This window comes from Nematostella vectensis, chromosome 9 (assembly GCF_932526225.1).
Source record: "Nematostella vectensis chromosome 9, jaNemVect1.1, whole genome shotgun sequence".
NCBI lineage: Eukaryota > Metazoa > Cnidaria > Anthozoa > Actiniaria > Edwardsiidae > Nematostella > Nematostella vectensis.
In genome coordinates, this window is record NC_064042.1 from 12013837 (window position 1) to 12035378 (window position 21542).

The following is a 21542-nucleotide window of genomic DNA, read 5'->3' on the forward strand; positions in this document are numbered from 1 at the left end:
TTCAGAGTAAGTACGCAGCTGCTTCTACAAAGGAGTTCTTTTGTCTCTATTCTTCTCGTTCTTTGTGTCGAGGTGCTGGTATTGTCCATTTGCCCAATCAAATTGCAGCTTGTAAGAGCTGCGTACTGACCCGACGTTCAAGATTCACCAAGAAGAAAATAAAAAAAGGGAAAGCGAAATAAGTTAACACTTCCATTACTATAACGTCCCCAGACAGACACCCGTAAAATATAGGCCCAACTCCAAAACGTCAGATAAACAAACAACACCATAGACGACCTTCGAAAACGCATCTAAGGTAATAGAATTGACTCCATTGTAAAAACTCAGAAACATTTCTTACCAAAAAAGACACAAATTTCCGAACAACAAATAGAGACAAGCAAACACAGATCAAGTCGCAAATAGATACCTTTATTGCGCTCCGTCAGGTCCCATTTTACAGCCATAAGCCACAATAATCAATGATAAAACCTCCATTAGAAGCGAGCTCCATGGCTATATTGCATGCCTGCACTGCATCATGGGAGTCTTGGAAACACCTTGAGACACCACAGAGACGCGGACAAAATCCTTCCCCATAATCATAACAGGTATTTTAGCGGAGCCCCATACCTAAGAAAAAGTGGTATACAAAACAAATATGGTAACAAATATTGGTAACCCATCGACTCGAGTTTTCCTTACGATACGCGATGTCCGTCCGTCCCCAAAAAAGCATCGTATGACAACCAAACTTGGCAGGTGTCATGTGTGTGTCAAGGGGGGTGCAAAACTATGGTCACGTGAATTGTGACGTCATCAATGACGTCACTAGAAGCAAAAATATGTTAAAGTCATCAAAATTTAATTTAAAACAATATTTATATTTCACGAAGGAAACATCCTATGGCAACCAAACTCGGTAGGTGTCATGTAGGTGTCATGGTGGATGCAACAATATGGTCACGTGTTGTGTGACGTCATGGTGTCATTTTGGTGTCAAGGAAGGTGCTCTAATATGGTCACGTGATTGTGATGTTATCAATTATGTCATCAGAAGCAAAATATGCTGACGTCATCAAAATAAAAAAATATTCATATCTCGTGATAGGAACATTTTATAACAATCAAACTTGGTAGGTGTCATGTATGTGTCAAGGGCGCTGCCAAGATATGGTCACGTGATGCGTGACGTCATCGATGACGTCAGATAAAGCCTGAAAATAATTTTTGAATTAGACTGGGTAGCAAAGATGTTCTACATTGGATAGTATGAGGCCATTCACTAGAAAATTTCTTTCTCACTCGGTGAAGCCCAAACAAGGAATTATCCCATTGAATCAACCTCAGCGTGCAATCATCCATAAGCACAGCATTAATTATGCCCAAATGGACTTTAGATGTCCTAAGGCACTCTCCAGATGTGAAAAAGCTGTAATTTTTAAGCAAATTACAAGCAAAACTGTCCTATCTTATAGGAGTCATAAAGCACTTGACCATATAGGGTATGGCATACCCCATTGTCCAGACAGTTACATTTACATTTGCAGGGTAAAACAAAGCAATAAGATTGAAATAGAATTGACAATACTTTAAGCTGAACAACCTCACTTGATATAGTAAAGATTTTATTGAACAATCCACCTGCATTTCTTAGATATTCTGCCACCTTTGAAAATGCTGTTCTTTTCAGCTTCTCAGCTGGAGAGTCCTCATTTGACTGGCGTCAATTAAAAATGTTTGTATTAGCCCCAACAAATATTTTCATGATTTTTTCAAAATAGATCTATCCACAAAGGACGCTTTATGAACATGATCACGTGACCAAAATAGCCTGAGGGAGAAAACTGCCCATCAACGAAGCATCGTAAATATTATAAAAAGTAATTTTAGTTACAAATTGACTAAGCAATGCCACGTAAGTCCCGCGTTGCGGACACTTGTCTCCGAACGCTGCTATCTCAGCCTCGGCATGTTCTTAGCATGTTCTTAACATTTCGTAAAATCTCAGCCTGGACGTTCTTATAAAAAAGCCTCTTATAAAAAAAGGAGTGTATGACAAGTGGACCAACGAATTGATTCCTCGGAAATATCGAAAAGTAAGTTAGAAATTGCCACTCTATTTTTTTTTTTCGATATTTTAAAGGAATCGATCTGTGCTATGCCATAAAATGGGCTTACGGTAACGACGCATCATATTTATGTTAAATGCTAAATAACGACTGCTCCCCAATAAAGACAGTTCCTTATACCTTATTACACTTAATTTTCGCGAAGCCAAAATTTCGCGATTTTGAGATGGCGATATTTCGCGACACTTTATTTTCGCGATTTTCCTATTTCCGTAAAAACAGATCACTTTAATTTCGCGATTTTGGGATAATAAAATCAAGCTGTGCTGTAATCATCAAACCTGAAACAATTTGTAACAAAAAGATGCGTGGGCTAAATTTAGTGTCATGCATAAAAATCTATAAATACAACTCGACCTCTCACCGTACTATATGTACATTAGATGACTAAATAGACAATGTGTTTCCATAAAGCTTGAAACGGCCAATATTCCCCCAAAGGTTTCTTCGGTACTCACTTAATTTTCGCGCATCCTAATATTCGCGACGCTTAATTTTGGCGTATCTTTATTTCCGCGAATCTTTTAAAAACGCGATATTAAAGTGACGCGAAAATTAAGCGTAATAAGGAATGTTTTTTTTCTGAAGTAGAAGACGGAGGAATCCGCCTGGTGCCTAATACAAGCTTCAAGTGCCAGTAAGCCCTTTCATAGCCCGAGTTTTGACATCTTAAAAGGCTTAGCCAATGGGTGCACGAGCTGTGTTCCCTTGATATGTGGCCTCAAAGTTTGTCTTGGACTGCCGGGTACGTGATGTTTGCATGGTTGACTGCATTATGACCCCACTACAGGCTTGATTACAAGGATTGACAGCATCCCAACCATTTTTGCACTCGCTGACATAAAACTTCTAGGTTTCACCAGAGTTTACACTAGACTAGAGCTAAATGATACTTAGAGTAACCCTTTGGTAAGGTCAGACCTAACTTTCTAACTTTCTGCTTTCTGATAGCTAACAAGTACAAGTCGAGAATTGATGCAAGTCGAGAATTGATGCAGGGGGGGGGGGGGGGGGGGGGGGGGAGGAGAACACGCGTCCGTTCTTGCGTCAGGTTGTTCAGGATATAGTTACCGTCGTCTAGTATTTCATAAAAACGGAAGTTCTTATTAAGTTTTGTTTATCTTTTGAACGTTGGGGCACTTTTCTTTTAAGTTACAATGTAGTGTTTTAAGTTGTTATGTACTTTTTTTTAAGTCTTATAACATTGTTGCGATTAGAATAATGTATTTTAATCATTATTGCAAAAACTCCTTAACGAATTTAAATTAAAATTTAAGTTCGTTAAGGAGTTTTTGCTAGATGTCGTTGTTGAATCTATTTTTGTTTAAGAGGAACCGTCCACGCGTTTCTTTTGGTTTCGCTTAAATAACATTTGTCTTTTTATTCTTGCATCAAATTGGTGAAGAAGCGCGTCAGAAAGAGTGAAGGCAGCGAGACCTGGGAGTGTGAGGATAACATTCTTAGTGAGAAACTGATAGAGAATTTTGAGAAAGAAAAGGGGACAAGAGTATCTAAGAGAGTTCGGAAGTAAATAAATTGATGTTGCTATATTCTAAATGTCATTGTTACTATAAAATCTCTGGTTATCAAAAAAATCACCTACTTATTCAAAGAATCTATTTCCAGCGGTTTATTCAAGCAAGCAACTGAGATGCTCTCAATAAAAGAATCGTTAATAGGGGTATTAAGGCCTAATTCATGCGCTCCTGCTGTGCCGAATCTAATTGTCTATTTGCATCGACACAAATACTGGGTTCAACGTAGATTCAGACGCGCCCAATAGCTTTCATTTGCTCAAAATAAAACAAACATGTTATCTGAATCGGTACATCAAAGGCTCGACGTTTGAATCACTGTCGTGCTTTTGCCTTGCATCTCGTGCAGCCCGATAGGTGCAACCGCGCTCAGTGCCGTGCCGAACTTAATTCTGTCGTGTCTAATTAGATTCGGCGCGGCAGGAGCGCAAATAGGGTCTAAGATTCATTCGTGGGTGGCTATTTTGAAGTTTTTATGGAATTTCAATTGTAAACGTGTTTAATAGATATTCTTTAACGAGATTGATAGATAAAAGGCCGTTTCTCCAGTCCCCGTTGGCCGTTTTCTTGCGTGACAATCTTGCGTGACAATCTCTTCCCAAAATTCCAACCCCTGCTAGCAAACAGCCCTAAGGGGCGGACCATTAGAAAAGTGAAGGGGGGGGGGGGGGGGGGTGGGTTAGGAACAAAAACATCCATACACGATGAAAAGCCTGAAAAAAAAAACCTACGATAGCCGAGAAGGGCCATCAGATTTCCGAGATAATAATTTCAGAGATGATAATTTCAGAGATGATAATTTCAGAGATGATAATTTCAGAGATAATAATTTCAAAGATAAATATTTCAGAAATGATAACTTGAGATGCTAATTTCAGGGATTATAATTTCGGATAAAGAATTCTGCCGGCTTACTGAGCATGCAGCACTCGATCAACACAACAATTCCCCCACAGCTACGTTTGGTCCTGAGGAGTTCTTCAAGTTTTCCCATATTCTGCCCTTACTTAGGTTTGTTTATGTTCATAATTCATATTAAAAAAATATAATATATCCCACGCAAGTCAAAAGCGCCACGAAGTCATCGGTGGCCAAGCTGGATGTGCTCTTTTTCATGCCGGAGCTATACAATACAGAAAACTATCTACGCCATTTAGACTTAGACGTGCAAGCGTGTAAGCGCATGTATACTGAATCCTGTGAAGACTACAGCGGAAATATGGAGGAGCTGGTGCAACTCATAAAGCCAAACTACACCCACCAACTAACGCAGCTGAGGCTCTAGAATTATTTTCAGAAATCACACAGAAACTTAAAAAGTTTCACCAATTTTAATGTAGCAGATGATGAAGGAGACCGAGTATTCAAATAACATGAAGACCATATTCATCCCGTTTCAGAAATGTAATTGTTTCGTTTATACAGAGACAAGATAATGTTGTTGTTTTATTTAACTGGCTTTTTTTTAACTGGCTTTTTTGATGTATTATATTCTATCAACCAAGGGCGGATCCAGGATTCCCAAAGGGGGGGGGGGGGCACCGACGGAAGGTAAAAGTGTGTAAATTAGTTTCCATACAATACCACGGAGGGCATCGATATTTACAGTGGAACCACACAGCATCCTAAAGTTATGCTAATATTACGCATTGCTATTTTTACGGGACATCGAAATACTGCGGCATACCTATAATAATTCCACACAATCATGTATTATGTAAATGAGATATGAGTGTCTTACACAGACACAAGGTCAATCAATCAATCAATTTTATTTGTCACCTTTATGTAACTCTTTTAATTTTAATGTTTCTCCGCGTGATCATCTCATATCCTCTATCGTTATTGCTTGAATGTAAGTTTCCTAATTAAAGGTCCCATTACTCAGTAAAATGATCAACAAAACAACATAACCGTGTTCTTGTCAGAAATGTGATCCAACATCTTGCCACTACTGGACATGGTAGTCTGTGGGTTGTGAATCATAGGTGGGCAAAAATGTCCGCCGCAGTTGGTCGGTCCGCCACCGTGTAACTCAGGCAATTCCTTAAGCATTGAAAGAAGCTGGGCATGCATGTGCCTAAAGGCTTAGAGACGAAACTGTTATCTGAAATTATCTTCTCTGAAATTATCTTCTCTAAAATAATCATCTCTGAAATTATCATCTCTGAAATTATCATCTCTGAAATTATTATCTCTGAAATTATCATCTCTGAAGTTAACATCTCTGAAATCATCATCTCTGAAATTATTATCTCTAAAATCTGATGGCCCTACTCGGCTTTCGTACAAACCAGACAGAAACAAACTGCATACAACGATAAAACGTCTTGGAGACAAGAAAATAAAAATATAGAAACCTCCCCACCCTACTTTTCTAATAGCCCGTCCCTAACCACTCATACGAGTTAATGGTAAACCATGGCATCTAACCCTTGAACTCCGGATACAATGCATATTGTATTAATTTGCATTGCCTGCAGATACGTCCTGTTGTCTTGGGCGCTGTTCGAGCTAGCAGAGACATCGCGGCTTTTTCTTTTCTTAAGACAAGCATGGCAAAGGATTACACGACTCCAAGCGAACACCCAGCATCGGGGGGATCAAAGAGATGGAAGCTTGTTTCTGCTGGACTTTTATTGCTTTCCTTGGTTTTTCTGATCGTGATAATAGTTCTTGGGGTCAAACTCAATTCAAAGCCCGCAGAAGCCTCCTCGGGCAGCGTAAAAGAGACAAAAAGCTGCCGACGCGAATCTCCTGGAATAAAACTTACAAGAAAATCGTCTGGAATTTTCGAGGATCTGAGGAGAGATGAGATCAAGAGGGTGCGGGATTACATGCTAGCTCAAAAGACTCTTGACCTTACTCCGTACGAGAAAGCAACAGTGGCCGATAACTACATTTACTTCATCAAGCTTTATTTGCCCAACAAAGCGGACGTGCTACGCTATCTTGATGAGAATGGGCCCAAGCCGGAGAGAAACGCTCAGGTATCGCTTTTTATGGGTAAAGAAAATAAAGTAAGAGAATTCATAGTAGGACCTGTCTCAAGCCCCTCGCGACACAACGAGCACAGGGTACCCGGGCAGAGGTACCCTATCCCGTTTAACGCTCGACCATTTGATGACATCATTGAGCTTGCCGCGGTGCAGAAGCTGGTGCATAGGGTGACGTCATTGTTGCGCGCGCTTTTTCTCGAGAGCTACGACGGATACACCAATGATGATTGTGGTGAGAAGTGTTTAACAATAATATACTCCGTGCCTATGGGGACGACGAGCGAGACCAGGGTTAATTGGTTTTGGTTCACCCGAACCGTGCCAGGACACTATGAATTCCCGATTGACTTTGAGTTGTATATACAGCACGAAGGCTCAAATGTATCAAACTGGAACGTCGAGAAGATCGTTTACAATGACCAGAAGTTCGATTCAGCTGAAGACCTCCTTAACGCATACAAAAGTGACAGTCTCAATAAATCCTTCTTTGCAGCTCCGATAGGAGAAAGCAAAGATTTTGCTTCGTACAAAAGACGAGGCAAGCCCAAACCCCAAGTCCCGTTACGAGGCCCCGAACAGTACCAGCCAGATGGTCAGCGGTATGCCGTGGATGACAGGCGCATTGAGTACATGGGTTGGGAGTTCGAGTTTGGAAATGACCCCTCGTATGGTCTTGCCGCGTATGATATCAGGTTCAACGGAGAAAGAGTCGTGTATGAATTAAGTCTACAGGAGGCGGTTGCGACCTATGGGGGGTACTTCCCCTCACAGACTAGCATGAATTTCCTGGATGCGAGCTGGCGCTTGGGGCGAAGTAGTTATGAATTGGTGCGTGGTGTTGACTGCCCTGGACACGCAACCTTTTTTGACCTGACGAACTTTATCGGTACAGGAGAAGAGGAGACGATGCGTAACGCGGTCTGTGTGTTCGAGTTAAATACAGGTAAGAGATGATTTTATTCACTTGATGTACAGGAATTTTTTTTATCGATCTGCAGAAAAGAAGTTTATATCTAATCTGGGGTGTCGTAATGAATAGGGTATTGTACAAGCTTGTGTGAAAGTTTTTTTTTGTAATCAAAATCATCATTATTACTACTACTATTATTATAACTATTACTACCACGACCACCACCACGAATACCACCACTATTATTATTACTATTACTGCTTCTGCTATTATTAGGGCATCCTGTAATGTAAGAAGCATTTATAATTTTTCATTCTTATTTTTACACAAGGCATTCCTCTTCGCCGTCACTATGACAACGATTTCGCGGGCAGCTACAAGTTCTACGGTGGGATGGTGAACACTGCCCTGGTCATGCGCACTGTCTCCACCGTCTACAACTATGACTACATTTGGGATCTCATCTTCTACCAGAATGGGGTGATCGAGGTGAAAATATCAGCATCCGGATACGTCATGGGTAGCCTTTATACGGATGAGGTAAGAAAACCAAAACCGTGGCTACCGCGTAAAGGGGATGCGTGCGTGTGTTTTAAGGGGGGAGGTGGGCTGACTGTATTTTTGTCACTGACCACAATCTCATAAGCATTCTGAAAGGAAAGGAAAAGTTCTTTGATAAAACTTTAAAGAAGTCAAATAACGCCGGCATTTTACACTCATCTGCTCAATTATAACATGTACACAAAGAACCCATTTCAACAGGCTTATTCAATCTGTCAATTAAGTAACTTAATTCCTTTTCAATGAAATATTGTTACTCAAGTATCGGGCTTTAAACAGCCTCTGTCACCCGCCATTTTGACATCCTAGCAAAATACCAAGTGTGAAAAAGCATCCATTTCCATCGGCTGATTTTAGGAAACCAATGTTATATTTTCGATCGAATTTGGTAAATGAAGTATAAAACTTTGCTTTTAGATGGTTATTTCGAGATTTAACCACCGTGCGTCTTCCAATATTAAATGAAAACAATGACAAAGGTGAAGCTGGCAAGGGCACTTTAACTGTGGATGGTTATTTTTAATTTTCATTGAACGAAGATCCTTTTATTTTTTAATATAAACAATAGAAAAGAAGTGGTTGATCAAATTTCTTTAAATTTTCGACGGTGGACGGACGACGATGGCACATGATGTCGCGCTCCCACAGTTTCCTATAAGTCAGCGGATATGTGACCGTCGACCTTCTGCTTTAGTCGTAATCATACTTGCGTAACACAAACAACAACATTATGTTGTTTCTTCACTGCTTCATTCAACCTTGCTTCGTCTATGGCCTTTTCCAAGGTCAAATCGGCTTTTAACTGTAACCTTTCGGATAATTTCGCATCTTGAAGACCGACAACTAGCCTATCTCGAATAAGTTCATCAGTTAAATTACCATAGTTGCAATGTTGCGCTAGACTATGCAGGTTAGTGATGAATGCATCCACGCTTTCGCCGGCAAGTTGTACCCTTTGGTTGAACTTTGCTCTTTCGAAAATCGTGTTTCTTCTTGACGAAATGGCCGTCGAACTTCTCTACTACGACCTAGTAATCCTTTGATTCGGCTTCGGTAAGTGAGAATGTGCTGAGTACGTCTTCAGCTCTTTCTCCCATCGTATAGATCAACGCGTTTATTTGGCTTGGTGCATCCTTTTTGTCGAGACCCGAGGCAATCCGAAATCGCTCAAAGCGTTTCAGCCATTTTGGCCAGCCATCCGGCTTTCCGAACTCGAACTTGTCAGGCGGAGTGATCTGGTAGATTGCCATCTTGCTATCCCAATTTATCTGACACCATGTAGTGTTTTCTTAACGACGATAGAAGTAGATTCCTGACAAGCAAACACGAGACGGCCATATTGGATATCAACATCTTTATTACCTCAAAACGAGGCAGGTGCCACAGGGTACCCAAAATGGCTAACACTACACTTCTTACGCACTCAACTAAGTAATGCAGATTGTTTAATAGATTGATTTAGGCACTGCCTAAAAGCGGAGCCTACGTGGATGCACTTTTTTAGCAATACTTGTAGCAAATTTAAGGATATAGGGGATGCAAACTAGCTTTGGAGTAGTTTTATTTTATATCCATTTCCAAGTAAATCCTGGTGTCTTGGGTACATTACTAATTTCTGCCATGACCCCCACCCCCTGGGGTTTGACTCTCCAAAAAAGTAGATGGGGTGTAGATAATCATCTTTTAGGGAATAAACTTCACCCAACTACTATCCCTCAGGGGGTGTTTAATGGTTATTCTGATACTGCTATCCTTTAGGGGTATCAAATTAATGAATTTTTGTATTCAATAACAACTGATATATTTACCTCCCTCCACTCCCCCAGGAAGACTACCCAGGATTATGATGGATGAATGAATTGAATTGAGCACGAGAATGACAATAAATACTTTTATTACCAAATGGGTGCCTTTTAGAGAATGCTTGTTTTTATTATCATTGTACAAATGCACCATTATTTGACATGAAAAAGTCAAAGCTGAGATCCAGCAGTATGGGATTGCTTTTAGTAGGAAAGTGGTGTATACACGTAAGTAGGAAAAATGCATGATGTTAAAAAAGGTGTTATTCTGAATTATTAAAAATCATGGCTTTTAATTTAAAAGTATTTATTTAGGCTGGTGTCTTATCACATATAATTTGGTTGTGAAAAATTGTGCAAGCCATAATAGAAATAATATTGTATTGACACAGGAAATTAAAATGGTTCATTCAAAATTATTCATTTCTAAAGTTAGGCTCATGTCCTTTCCTTTATAATTTGGCTATGAAAAATTGTGCACACCACAATATAAATATAATATTTGAGTTGACAAAAACAAACACGTCTATAATATTTCTCTTTCGGATAGGCCTTTTGATTACTGTACACGAAGTTTACACACAATTATAATACAGAACGAGAATTTCACTCAACAGAATTGGGCTTAACAGTTTCAGCTTATTATGCATTTTACACAACCAAGCTAAGTATGCCACATCTGGCATACTTAGCTTGATAAATAAACTAAATGACAAATAAACTAATTCTGCATTACTGATTCTAGTTTGAGTGTTTCTAAGTTTCTCTGCCTCTTACGAGCTCTCTGCTCGTCATCTAGTCCGTACTCCGAGTCCTTTTGCCCTTTCCGGACTCTTAGCTTACCACTTAACCTATACTCGGAGCTCGTCTGTCTTTTTCGCACTCTTTGCTCCTCGGTGAGTACAAGGTCACGCGCTCTCTTCCGAGCTCTTTGTTCTTCTGTCAACACTCGTGGCCTGCGTGACCTCTCCTCCTCATTATTTCGCTCCTCCCCTCTTCTTGGTTCTTCTTCAACTATTATAGATCGAAACGAGATGACATGATCTGAAAATTAGCCCAATGGTATAAAATATACCTAAAAAGTAAACACAAGCGCGCGCAAGACTACCGCCATCTTGTTTTTGGGCGCGAGTTTTAACAAAACCATTGTACACACACGTTCTTCTCTGTACAATAGAAGTATTTTATTCTTAAAAATAAAATGCTAGTATCGTCTGATAATAAATCCGTGAAAAACCTTTCTAACATATACTTAAAAAGGCACTCAGCTCAAAACCGTTTGTTTTTTTAACATAATACCTACTGGATGTAAACATAAAACTATAATAGTTGGTCACTTACCTCTTTTATCACCACGTCAAAGGTCGTCCATGGTCACAGTGGAAATAAAAAAACTTCTCAATATTCAATTTCTTGTTTCGCTTTGCGGGTTTGCGTTGTTCATAAAAGAACTTTGAAGCATAAGTACGGACGTTTGGGGGCGGTGGTAAAAAATGTTATTTCCACTTAGACTGGTTATAAACCGGTTATGTCCAGTTTGGTAATTGAGTTAACATCCTCATGACGTCATCGTGATTGACGTATCACTTGGCTATGACTCCTTTCTAGTTGGGCCGAGTGGGGCCTGGGAGTTGCACGATTTACTGGATTGTGACAAACAGGGTACCCGAGCGATGACCACAAAAACCAAGTCGCATAGTTATACCATATTTCTATACCTATGGAGCTCCACGCGCCGCGCTGGCTCCGCTATGATCTTGCTTTTTGTTGGCAATGCGCGCAATGCACTCAATAATATTTGTAATGCGCATTTGACAAGAGTTGATGTATAAAATATATGGAATTGCTTGTTTCTCCTATAGATGTATGTGTATTTGCTTATCATTGTACTGACTTTTTAGGTTAAAAACTACGCTTATAAACTATACAAGCAGTTAACCAGTGCAACACACGATCACCTGCTCAATATCAAAGTTGACCTAGATGTTGCTGGGATAAAAAACTCCTACGAGACCATCGAGATCGGCATCGAAAATGTCACAAGCAAATGGGAGGACAACCAGCGTCGCGTGCGTAAAGTCCTCAAACGATCCACCAAGAGTACAGAGAAAGACGCTCTTTACAAGTTTGATTTCGACCACCCGAAGTATCTCAACTTCTATAGCGAGAAGGAAAATAGAAACGGAGTGAAAAGAGGCTATCGCATTCAGCATGCTGGGATAATGAAGCAATTGTACCCGGAGGATTGGATGATCGTACCGATGGTTAGCTGGTCTCTTTATCAGCTTGCGGTTACGAGGTGAGACCGGTGGAACCGGTTAAACGGTTTGAAAAGGTCATGCAATTATAGGGGCGCAACTTTGAATTAACCTGTAGAACCGATTTAGCATGTATCACCGCTTATTGTAATAACTGCCTACTTATGTAAAACTAATACTAATAACGCTCAATGTAATAACAAATCAAGTCTTAAAGTAATAACGGACACGTTATAATAACCACAAATTTACTAATAACGAATCTTTGACTGGGTTTAATTATAGCAATACAATCAAGCTGAGGGTAAGTCGTCCTAGGGTCGGGGGGGGGGGGGGGGGTGTAACAAAGCGGCAAGGTGACGTGACGTTATCAGTGATTCCATCATAACTACTGCAAAATCTTATCACGAGCTACGAGATTTGTGATGCAACCAAACTCAAGCAGTTTCGAGTCAAGGGGGGTACAGCAGAGGGGCCATGTGACGTTGCTCTATCAATGACGTCATCATTAAAACGGTTTTATTGAGCCATCTTCAGTAAACATTAGTATTACGTTAGTATTATATTAAGCGGCAGTTATTACATTAAGTGGAGATCATATTCGTAACCTTGAGGGTGGTCATGTTTTAGGGAAAGTGAAAATTGGCATCATGGCCCTACGCATGTTCTAGCTATCCATGAATCTTATCTGCTACTTTATTGACAATATTTGATTGAAATTAACTCATAGTCGATAACTTTGAGGAACTAAACGAAAAAATATAATGAAAAACATTTAATGAATTGCTGACATTCTATCATCTTCCAGGTACAATGAAAGCGAGAGACGTAGCTCTTCCATCTACAACCAGAACTCACCCACAGACACTCAAGTCGACTTCCGAAACTTTGTCAGCGACGAAAGCATTGTCAATCAAGACCTGGTTGCCTGGGTAACCATGGGCATGATTCACGTGCCTCATTCCGAAGATCTTCCGAATACCGGCACCGTAGGAAGCTCGGCTAGTTTCTTCATCCGACCGTTTAACTACTTTGACGAAGACCCATCGATTGCTTCTTCAGATGCAATCCTCATTACGCCTTCAGACAAAGAAGCCAGCGGTCAGAAAATTGACAGGTTTGGAACTCCTGAAGGCCCCGTATGTGTGCCCGCGGAATACAGCATAAATTTCAGCGGTCGCTATGCCAAGGAAGACTGAGGGCTGTGTTTATGAACTGTTACATTTTCTTTCTCATTTCGTTAATCTTAAATCTTTAAAAGATTTAAAAAGAACGCGCGATATAAAAGCGCTATGGCAACACAAAACCTCTGGTGAGGGATAGTTTTGTTATTTTTTATTTGTTATTGTAGGTGGCTAAGGTTTCAAGATCTAAGACGTCATTTGAGCTAGTCTTATTAAAAACGAAAATTTGGCAGAGTCGATTTCCAGTTTTTGGTGTATTGTATTCATTTTTCTGGTACGAGATCGCGACAGTTTGGGCTTTTTGATTCTATTCAGATAGTTTGTAGCGTATAGTTAGTTTGTAGGTATGCGTGACGGGACCTTTATTTTACGTACCCATTTGAGTGTTAATGTAATGATTGTAGAGTTAAAACCGAACTGGAAGTATATTAAAACATGCATTTTCAATATATTGGGCTGTTAAGAATGTGTTTAATGTACTACTCCCTTAAAACAATTCTTTGCAATAAAGTGGGCAATAACAGGGTGTCCGTCATTGGCTAGCCCAGGAAGAATAAGCTAGCCTCGCCCCAGGCGTCTGGTGGCAGCCCTCGGTTGTCACGCATTCTCTGCAATAAAAAGTGACGTCATTAAGCGTTAGGCCGCTCAGCCAATAGAAGCCAGGTGACGGGGCTAAGAAGAAGCTAGGATGCGCGGTTCGTTGACTTGCTATGTCGGGGGGGAGGGAGGGGGGATTTCGGCTTAACTTGTTTTTTACTATTTTCGCGGGTTGCTTATAATTGCCTCGTGTGGTAAGCAGAAGGTGGGAGTTTTAAAGGATTTTAGTTAAAATTGCAATTAGTGTATCTTTTTGTTACCTCCGCCAGCCAAATATTGAGAATCTCGTAATTCTTTTTTCCCCTGGAAAACTAGTAATGAGTCAATGCAAATATTGAACACTGTGTGCAAACACAGAGCAATCCACCAATTTGAATTATAATTGCAATTGCTCTATCTTTTTGTAAACTACGCTAGACAAATATTGAAAATCTCGTTATTCTATTTTCCTTTGCAAAACTAGTATTAAGTCAATGAATTTTCAATATATTGTGGTGGTAAGAATTTGTATAACTCACTGGGAAGACAATTTACAGGGTTATTTGAATAAATTGAAAACTGTCGGGCATTTAGATCATCCAAGACCTGTCCCGACTGTCGGGCATATAGCCACTGCGAAAAAAAAAACGGTGACAAAACCCATAATAGTTCATAAGTCCAGTCTCCTCTGAGCGTGCCACAGGGGCCCCAGTGGGTGCGACGGGCTGGAACAATGCCATTGCACTGTCTACAGGTGCTCCAAGCAATGCACATTAATGGAAAAAAAACAGTTGGAGGACTAATATGAATGAAATCCCAGCCCTATGTTGATTTTTCACCTTTTTTCACAATCTCTACGGAAATAAACACATTTTTTTCTTTAAAGAAAAAAGTTGTACCAATTGATACTATAATTGCAATAGCTGTATCTTTTTGTAAGATCCGCCAGCCAAATATTGAGAATCTCGTAATTCTATTTTCTCTTACAAAATTAGTATTAAGTCAATGCAAATATCAAACACTGTGTGCAAACACAAGCAATCCACCAATCGAGTATAGGCCTTTTCCAAATTCAATAACATGCGTTGTAGAACGAATTATATATAATTTAATTTTTGGGTGTTTCAATCATTTATTTATAAAAAACCACGCAGTTGGTATGCTGCTCTATTTTTTGAAGCCATACAACTAAATTTACTTTTTTCATCCAAGGTGACACTTTACAATGTTTTTTTACTTGAGCTTTATCGCCTGTATCACTTTACAATTCCCGACAATGGCAGTAAATAATTGTGACTCCCCGTTGTACTCTCATTATGGGAAGAAATTGTTAGGCTCCACTTTTAAAACTTTGCGGGTTGAGAATCTTGGTGAGTGCAACGTTAAATGTTTTGATAATGACAATTGCTTGAGCATCAACTTTGACAGAATTTCCAAGAAATGCGACCTTAATAACGCTACCAAAGACATGTTTCCTCTGCGGACGACACTGGTTGACTCTGGGTCATCGGTGCATTTTCAAGCCAAGTCCGAAAAAGGTGAGATTTACAAAATGATAAACTTTGCCTTAGTTATAGTTATGGTTCGAGGTGTGGGAGCCCTCATACTTGCCAGAATGTGCAAAGACCCTGCAGACCACGATAGGTCCTCATACATTTATGCTCGTAATCAGACCAATCCTCGCAAGACTGCGTACTTCTCTTAGCCGTGCACACAATGCATATTTTCCGGTGCCTGTTTTTTGTAGCCTTATATCTCGTTAAGGCGCGTTTACACTTGCAACTTTGCTGCAAATGTTTTCGCACAAGTGATGACATTGGCGAAGCCACAGATCGCACCAAGTTGCACGAGTTATTCTGTGCTAACACGTGCGCGCGGGAAAAAGGACCATGCCATCACTCGCGCGACAAAATTTGCAGTAAAAGTCGCAAGTGGAAACCGGGCTTTTATTTACTCAAAGCCGACTACACACCTGCAGAAAATCATACAACATGCAGCATCATTGTTATGATATAACTAAACATATTTCGCCACGAAGAATACAATGTGGTTATATTTTTCAAAACAATAATTTAAAAGAGCGTACTCAAAAGTCTTCGCCAAGATATTGGGTCTCACAACGTCACAATGTGGCTAGATAATTCTCGCCCAGGTGTGAAAACGATATCAGCCGGTGATCTGCTCTTGAAATCTCCCAACCACGTATCTGCCTTATTGGCTCAATGAATTTACATGTGTGAGGTCTAGGCAGGTCTAGGATGTTGTTAAGCATGATGTAATTTTCGTTGAAGAGGGGATTTGGCCCAGGGACAAAGGGGGGAGGGGTTAATCTAATTTTTGTTACATATGGCTTTCTGGCAACCCAAAGGGGGGGGGGGGGGGGGGGTAAACACGCTAAACCCTCACCCTAGATCAGCTACTGTTATGAAACGCACTGTGCTCCAAATAGATTACATCCCTGATCTACTCTTGAATTCTCCCAGCCACTTCTCTTTTTTTTTTAACTGTGCAGTAATACTTGATAAGCCTTCATGGTTTTTCTTACTTACGTTACAATATAGTTTTGGGAGAGCGCATCGCATGCTGACGTAAGCATATGATAATTTAGTTTTTTTAGTATCACGATATATTGGTATATTTTAACAAAAAAGGCTCGAATATGTGCCATAAAATAAAACCCTTGACTTACGTTACAATCCAACGCCAAGAAAATTTTCAAAGATCTGTAGAAAATTCACATTTCATCATTTTTAAATCTGTTCTTGGTATTTTGATGTTGATTATTTATATTTGTGCACAAATATGTCAGTCAATCTTGTTTTAAAAACGGTCGTTTTTCTAGCTATGGCATTACATACCATAATTGGGACTTCAATCATTTTTTCGCTTTTTAATCGCTCTAGAACTTTTTATGGCGAGAATTTCCACGTAAATTTGCAGGAATTCGTGTTTACTAAGATTTTGCTGGTGCCTAGTCCCTGTCGTTTTGGAAATCACAGGTCTCCCGCGCGCTGCCCCAGGCTCTTTTAGATCATTTAGAAAAACGACAGCCATATGCTTGACACAGGGGCGGTTCCAAAAGGGGGAGGGGGGAAGGGGGGACGAAGCAAGGATTTCAAGAAAGGGTGGCAGTCATTGTTCTTCCGTGGATTTCCTTATATTTCTTGTCATTTATAAGCAAAATCATATCAAACATATTCCCCATGGATATTGTTCTCTTTTTGTATTGCCTTATATGCGCATGGATGCCCATATTTAGAAGAGCTAAAGTTTTCCCTATCCATGATCCCCAGAAAACATGGTGAAAAATGCTGATTCCTGTCAATTTGAGACTCGCGGCGAAATTTTGTCAAGCCAAGTCTTTATCTCACTAATCTTGAAAAGCCTCTAGGTCTCTACCCAGGCCTCCAAGAGATTGACCGAGCGGGGTCACCCAAATATTGATATGATTTAAAAAAAAAACGAGGGGGGCGCGCTCGGCCCACCACGTGATCCGCCCCTGTGATAAAAGCGGTTAACTGATCGCTTGTATTTGCAGCATGTTCAAGGTGTCACGCGAATGCCTCGTGCATCATTGTCACGCAAGAGACGTACAAGTGCAAGTGCGAGGGTGGTTTCCTAGGCGACGGTTACCAATGCATTATCGGTGAGAAGAAGTGATTTTAAGAAAACTCAAGTTCCGGGACTTAATTGTATGCATCCAACTGCTTTTATCTCCAGGCGGCTTTGTGCATAGCTTCTTCCCAAGAGAAAAATATATGTTGGTGCTATATTAGTTGACACAGAACTATATCAAATATTTTAAGGACCAGATAAACTGGCAAGGCAGTGTATCACGTGAAGCAAATTGTTTCTTAAAAGCTTGCCAATGAGATTACAAGAAAGGTATTTAGTTAAAACGGGCTTTACTTGGTCAATCAGCTTTAGCATCAGCTTAACCAAGACATGACTTCCCTGCTAGGGTTAATTCATACGACCCATACAGCCAGATAAACAAGTGAAACATGCATATTTTAGGTGATTGTCAACATTGTTTCTATTCAAATGATTAATTAGGTAAAAGCTGCTCTGAAATTCATCGCAAGTTCCCAAAAGCAACATCCGGGGTTTATCTGTTAGATCCTGACGCTGGTAGCGATGACAACGCATACAAAGGCTACTGCGATATGACGTCAGAGGGCGGTGGCTGGACTATGTGTTACACCACTAACGATAAGGTGAACAGCAAAACGGAAGTGACGTATAACCCGGCTCACCCTTACGGCACGAATGGATACCGCACCAACTGCAACCCATTCGAGGTAAGTAACACGAGGTTATCACGTGCTACTATGAAGCGAAAGTGACGTATAACCCTGTTCACCCGTTCGGCACGAATGGATACATTGTCATTGTCATTGTCGTTATCATTCTAGTTTTCATTGTCGATGTCATTCTAATTGTAGCTGTTGGTATAATTGTCATTGTCGATGTCATTCTAATTGTAGCTGTTGGTATAATTGTCATTGTCGATGTCATTCTAATTGTCATTGTCGATGTCATTCTAATTGTCATTGTCGATATCATTCTGATTGTCATTGTCGATGTCATTCTAATTGTCATTGTCGATGTCATTCTAATTGTCATTGTCGATATCATTCTAATTGTCATTGTCGATATCATTCTAATTGTCATTGTCGGTGTCATTCTAATTGTCATTGTCGATATCATTCTAATTGTCATTGTCGATATCATTCTGATTGTCATTGTCGATATCATTCTAATTGTCATTGTCGATATCATTCTGATTGTCATTGTCGATGTCATTCTAATTGTCATTGTCGATATCATTCTAATTGTCATTGTCGATATCATTCTGATTGTTATTGTCGGTGTCTTTCTAATTGTCATTGTCGATATCATTCTAATTGTCATTGTCGATGTCATTCTAATTGTCGTTGTCGATATCATTCTGATTGTCATTGTCGATGTCATTCTAATTGTCATTGTCGATATCATTCTGATTGTCATTGTCGATATCATTCTAATTGTCATTGTCGATGTCATTCTAATTGTCATTGTCGATATCATTCTAATTGTCATTGTCGATATCATTCTGATTGTCATTGTCGGTGTCATTCTAATTGTCATTGTCGATATCATTCTAATTGTCATTGTCGATATCATTCTGATTGTCATTGTCGATATCATTCTAATTGTCATTGTCGATATCATTCTGATTGTCATTGTCGATGTCATTCTAATTGTAGCTGTTGGTATAATCGTCATTATCGATGCCATTCTAATTGTAGCTGTTGGTATAATTGTCATTGTCGATATCATTCTAATTGTAGCTGTTGGTATAATTGTCATTGTCGATGTCATTCTAATTATCATTGTCGATTTCATTCTAATTGTAGCTGTTGGTATAATTGTCATTGTCGTTGTCATTCTTATTGTAGCTGTTGGTATAATTGTCATTGTCGATGTCTTTCTAATTGTCATTGTCGATGTCATTCTAAGTGTAGCTTTTGATATAATTGTCATTGTCGATGTAATTGTCATTATCATTGTCGTTGTCATTTTTGTCGTTGAAGTGTTCTTGTCGGTGTCGTCATTGTTGTCATCATTGACATAGTCATTGCTAGATTGTAAGTTTTCATGCACTCTCGTGTTCAACTCTTTTCACAAATATCAAGATCTCTTTCTCTTTCGTTCATTTGATTTATTTTCCCTCCATTATTTTCCCGTAGTTCAACGAGATCCTGTTCACTCTCGAGGCCGCCACCCCCGCGCATGCGTACTTCAAACGCGAAGACAACCAGACCCTGAACATGACCGTTAACTACAACAAGAGAGCAGATGGCAATGGATTATGGGTAGCCCATGGTGTTGCATTGACAACATGGAAATACGAATTGCTTATCTGTGATACAAGCGTAATGCAAGGGTTCATGCTTTCTGGGTATACAGGCTGGTGCTATAAGACATGCGACCTCTGGTGCGGCGATTACCTCTCTCATTACTATCGCACATCTGCTCTTGATAACCGATATAGCGGCGTTTCCTTTAAGGAGAATGGGCATAAGGTCATGGATGGGAAACTGATAAGTGTCGGAGTTAGGCTAAGTTAATTAATGGAGAATTTATTTGAACATCAAGCAGCCCGAAAATTTTGGATATATGATAAAATTAAATCGATACTCTTTGCAACACCGACTTTTTAAAAATTTGGCAAAACAGAAATGCCAAAATAAAGTCGACAGAGAAATATAGTTGACATGGAAAACGATTTAGAAAAACAGTGCCTTTGGAGAATTCAAAATCAATTCCAAAAGTTTGCTGTAACCATATTATTATGGAAAGTCCAAACATATTTTATTACGTTTCTAAGGTTTACAGTCACTCCGTCCACAAACCATGTCGCCCACAACCATTTCGTCCACTAATTGAGTCAACTCGTCCACAAGTAGAGTCAACTCGTCCACAAAAATAGAGTAAATTCGTCCACACATAGTTCTCACAAAAATAAAGCCTCATAACATTAGTGTTTCATATAAAAACGTCTAACTGTGAAAAAGAGAGTATTTTTAACTTCATATGCACAGTTACTCGGAACACCCCTTACGAACCCCTACGTAACAGTTGTGTTGTTTAACAAGAAAACACTGCCGACACTAATTAAACACGAAAATTTCGCTCTTATTCCTTTAAGACATCACGAACCCCTACGTAACAAGCACCGAATTAATCCCTGAAATTCGTAGATTAAGGATTGAATAGTTATTTTTGTGCGATCTCAGTAATGCGGCTAAGATTAGCGATGTCCACGCCCCTTCGAGACCGTGGTATTGTTTAACAAGAAAACACTGCCGACACAAATTCAACACGAAAATTTCGCTCTTATTGGCTTATTCCTTTAAGGCATCACGAACCCCTACGTAACTAGCACCGAATTAATCCCTGAAATACGTGGATTAAGGATTGTATAGTTGTTTTTATGCGATTTCAGTGAAGCGGCTAAGATTAGCGATGTATTTTACGCCGCTTCGAGACCGTTGTGTTGATTAACAAGAAAACACTGCCGACTGCCGACACAAATTCAACACGAAAATTTCGCTCTTATTCCTTTAAGACATCACGAACCCCTACGTAACTAGCAACAAATTAATCCCTGGAATACGTAGATTAAGGATTGCGTAATTATTTTTATGCAATTTCAGTGAAGCGGCTAAGATTAGCGATGTCTATCACGCCTCTTCGAGACCGTGGTGTTGTTTAACAAGAAAACACTGCCGACACAAATTCAACACGAAAATTTCGCTCTTAACTTTTAAGACATCACGAACCCCTACGTAACTAGCACCGAATTAATCCCTGGAATGAGTAGATTAAGGATTGTATAGTTATTTTTGTGCGATTTCAGTGATGCAGCTAAGATTAGCGATGTCTTTCAAGCCGCTTCGAGACCGTTGTGTTGTTTAAAAAGAAAACACTGCCGACACAAATTCAACACGAAAATTTCGCTCTTATTCCTTTAAGACATCACGAACCCCTACGTAACTAGCACCGAATTAATCCCTGGAATGAGTAGATTAAGGATTGTATAGTTGTTTTTATGCGA

The 21542-nt window shown here is 39.8% G+C and overlaps 1 protein-coding gene and 1 long non-coding RNA gene across 2 annotated transcripts; one reads left to right on the forward strand and one right to left on the reverse strand.

Moving 5' to 3' along the window:
- Window positions 1–6118: 6118 nt before the first annotated feature.
- LOC5512395 (amiloride-sensitive amine oxidase [copper-containing]) lies at window positions 6119–13812 on the forward strand. Its single transcript, XM_001632687.3, has 4 exons — window positions 6119–7591; window positions 7890–8098; window positions 11823–12220; window positions 12988–13812. The coding sequence occupies exons 1-4, from the start codon at window positions 6205–6207 to the stop codon at window positions 13376–13378; spliced, it is 2385 nt and encodes a 794-aa protein (XP_001632737.2). The 5' UTR covers window positions 6119–6204; the 3' UTR covers window positions 13379–13812.
- On the reverse strand, window positions 10759–11380 carry LOC116618294. Its single transcript, XR_004296132.2, has 2 exons — window positions 11263–11380; window positions 10759–10935 (listed from the first exon to the last, which is right to left on the reverse strand). It is a non-coding gene; the product is annotated as an uncharacterized LOC116618294 (long non-coding RNA).
- Window positions 13813–21542: the final 7730 nt, after the last annotated feature.

What these genes read in the sequence shown, in the direction of transcription:
- LOC5512395 (XM_001632687.3), top strand. Translation starts at nt 6,205, where the DNA reads ATGGCAAAGGATTACACGACTCCAAGCGAACACCCAGCATCGGGGGGA. An exon ending in TGTGTTCGAGTTAAATACAG is followed by an intron (nt 7,592 to 7,889) that starts GTAAGAGATGAT and finishes TTTTTACACAAG; the next exon opens with GCATTCCTCTTCGCCGTCAC. An exon ending in GTAGCCTTTATACGGATGAG is followed by an intron (nt 8,099 to 11,822) that starts GTAAGAAAACCA and finishes CTGACTTTTTAG; the next exon opens with GTTAAAAACTACGCTTATAA.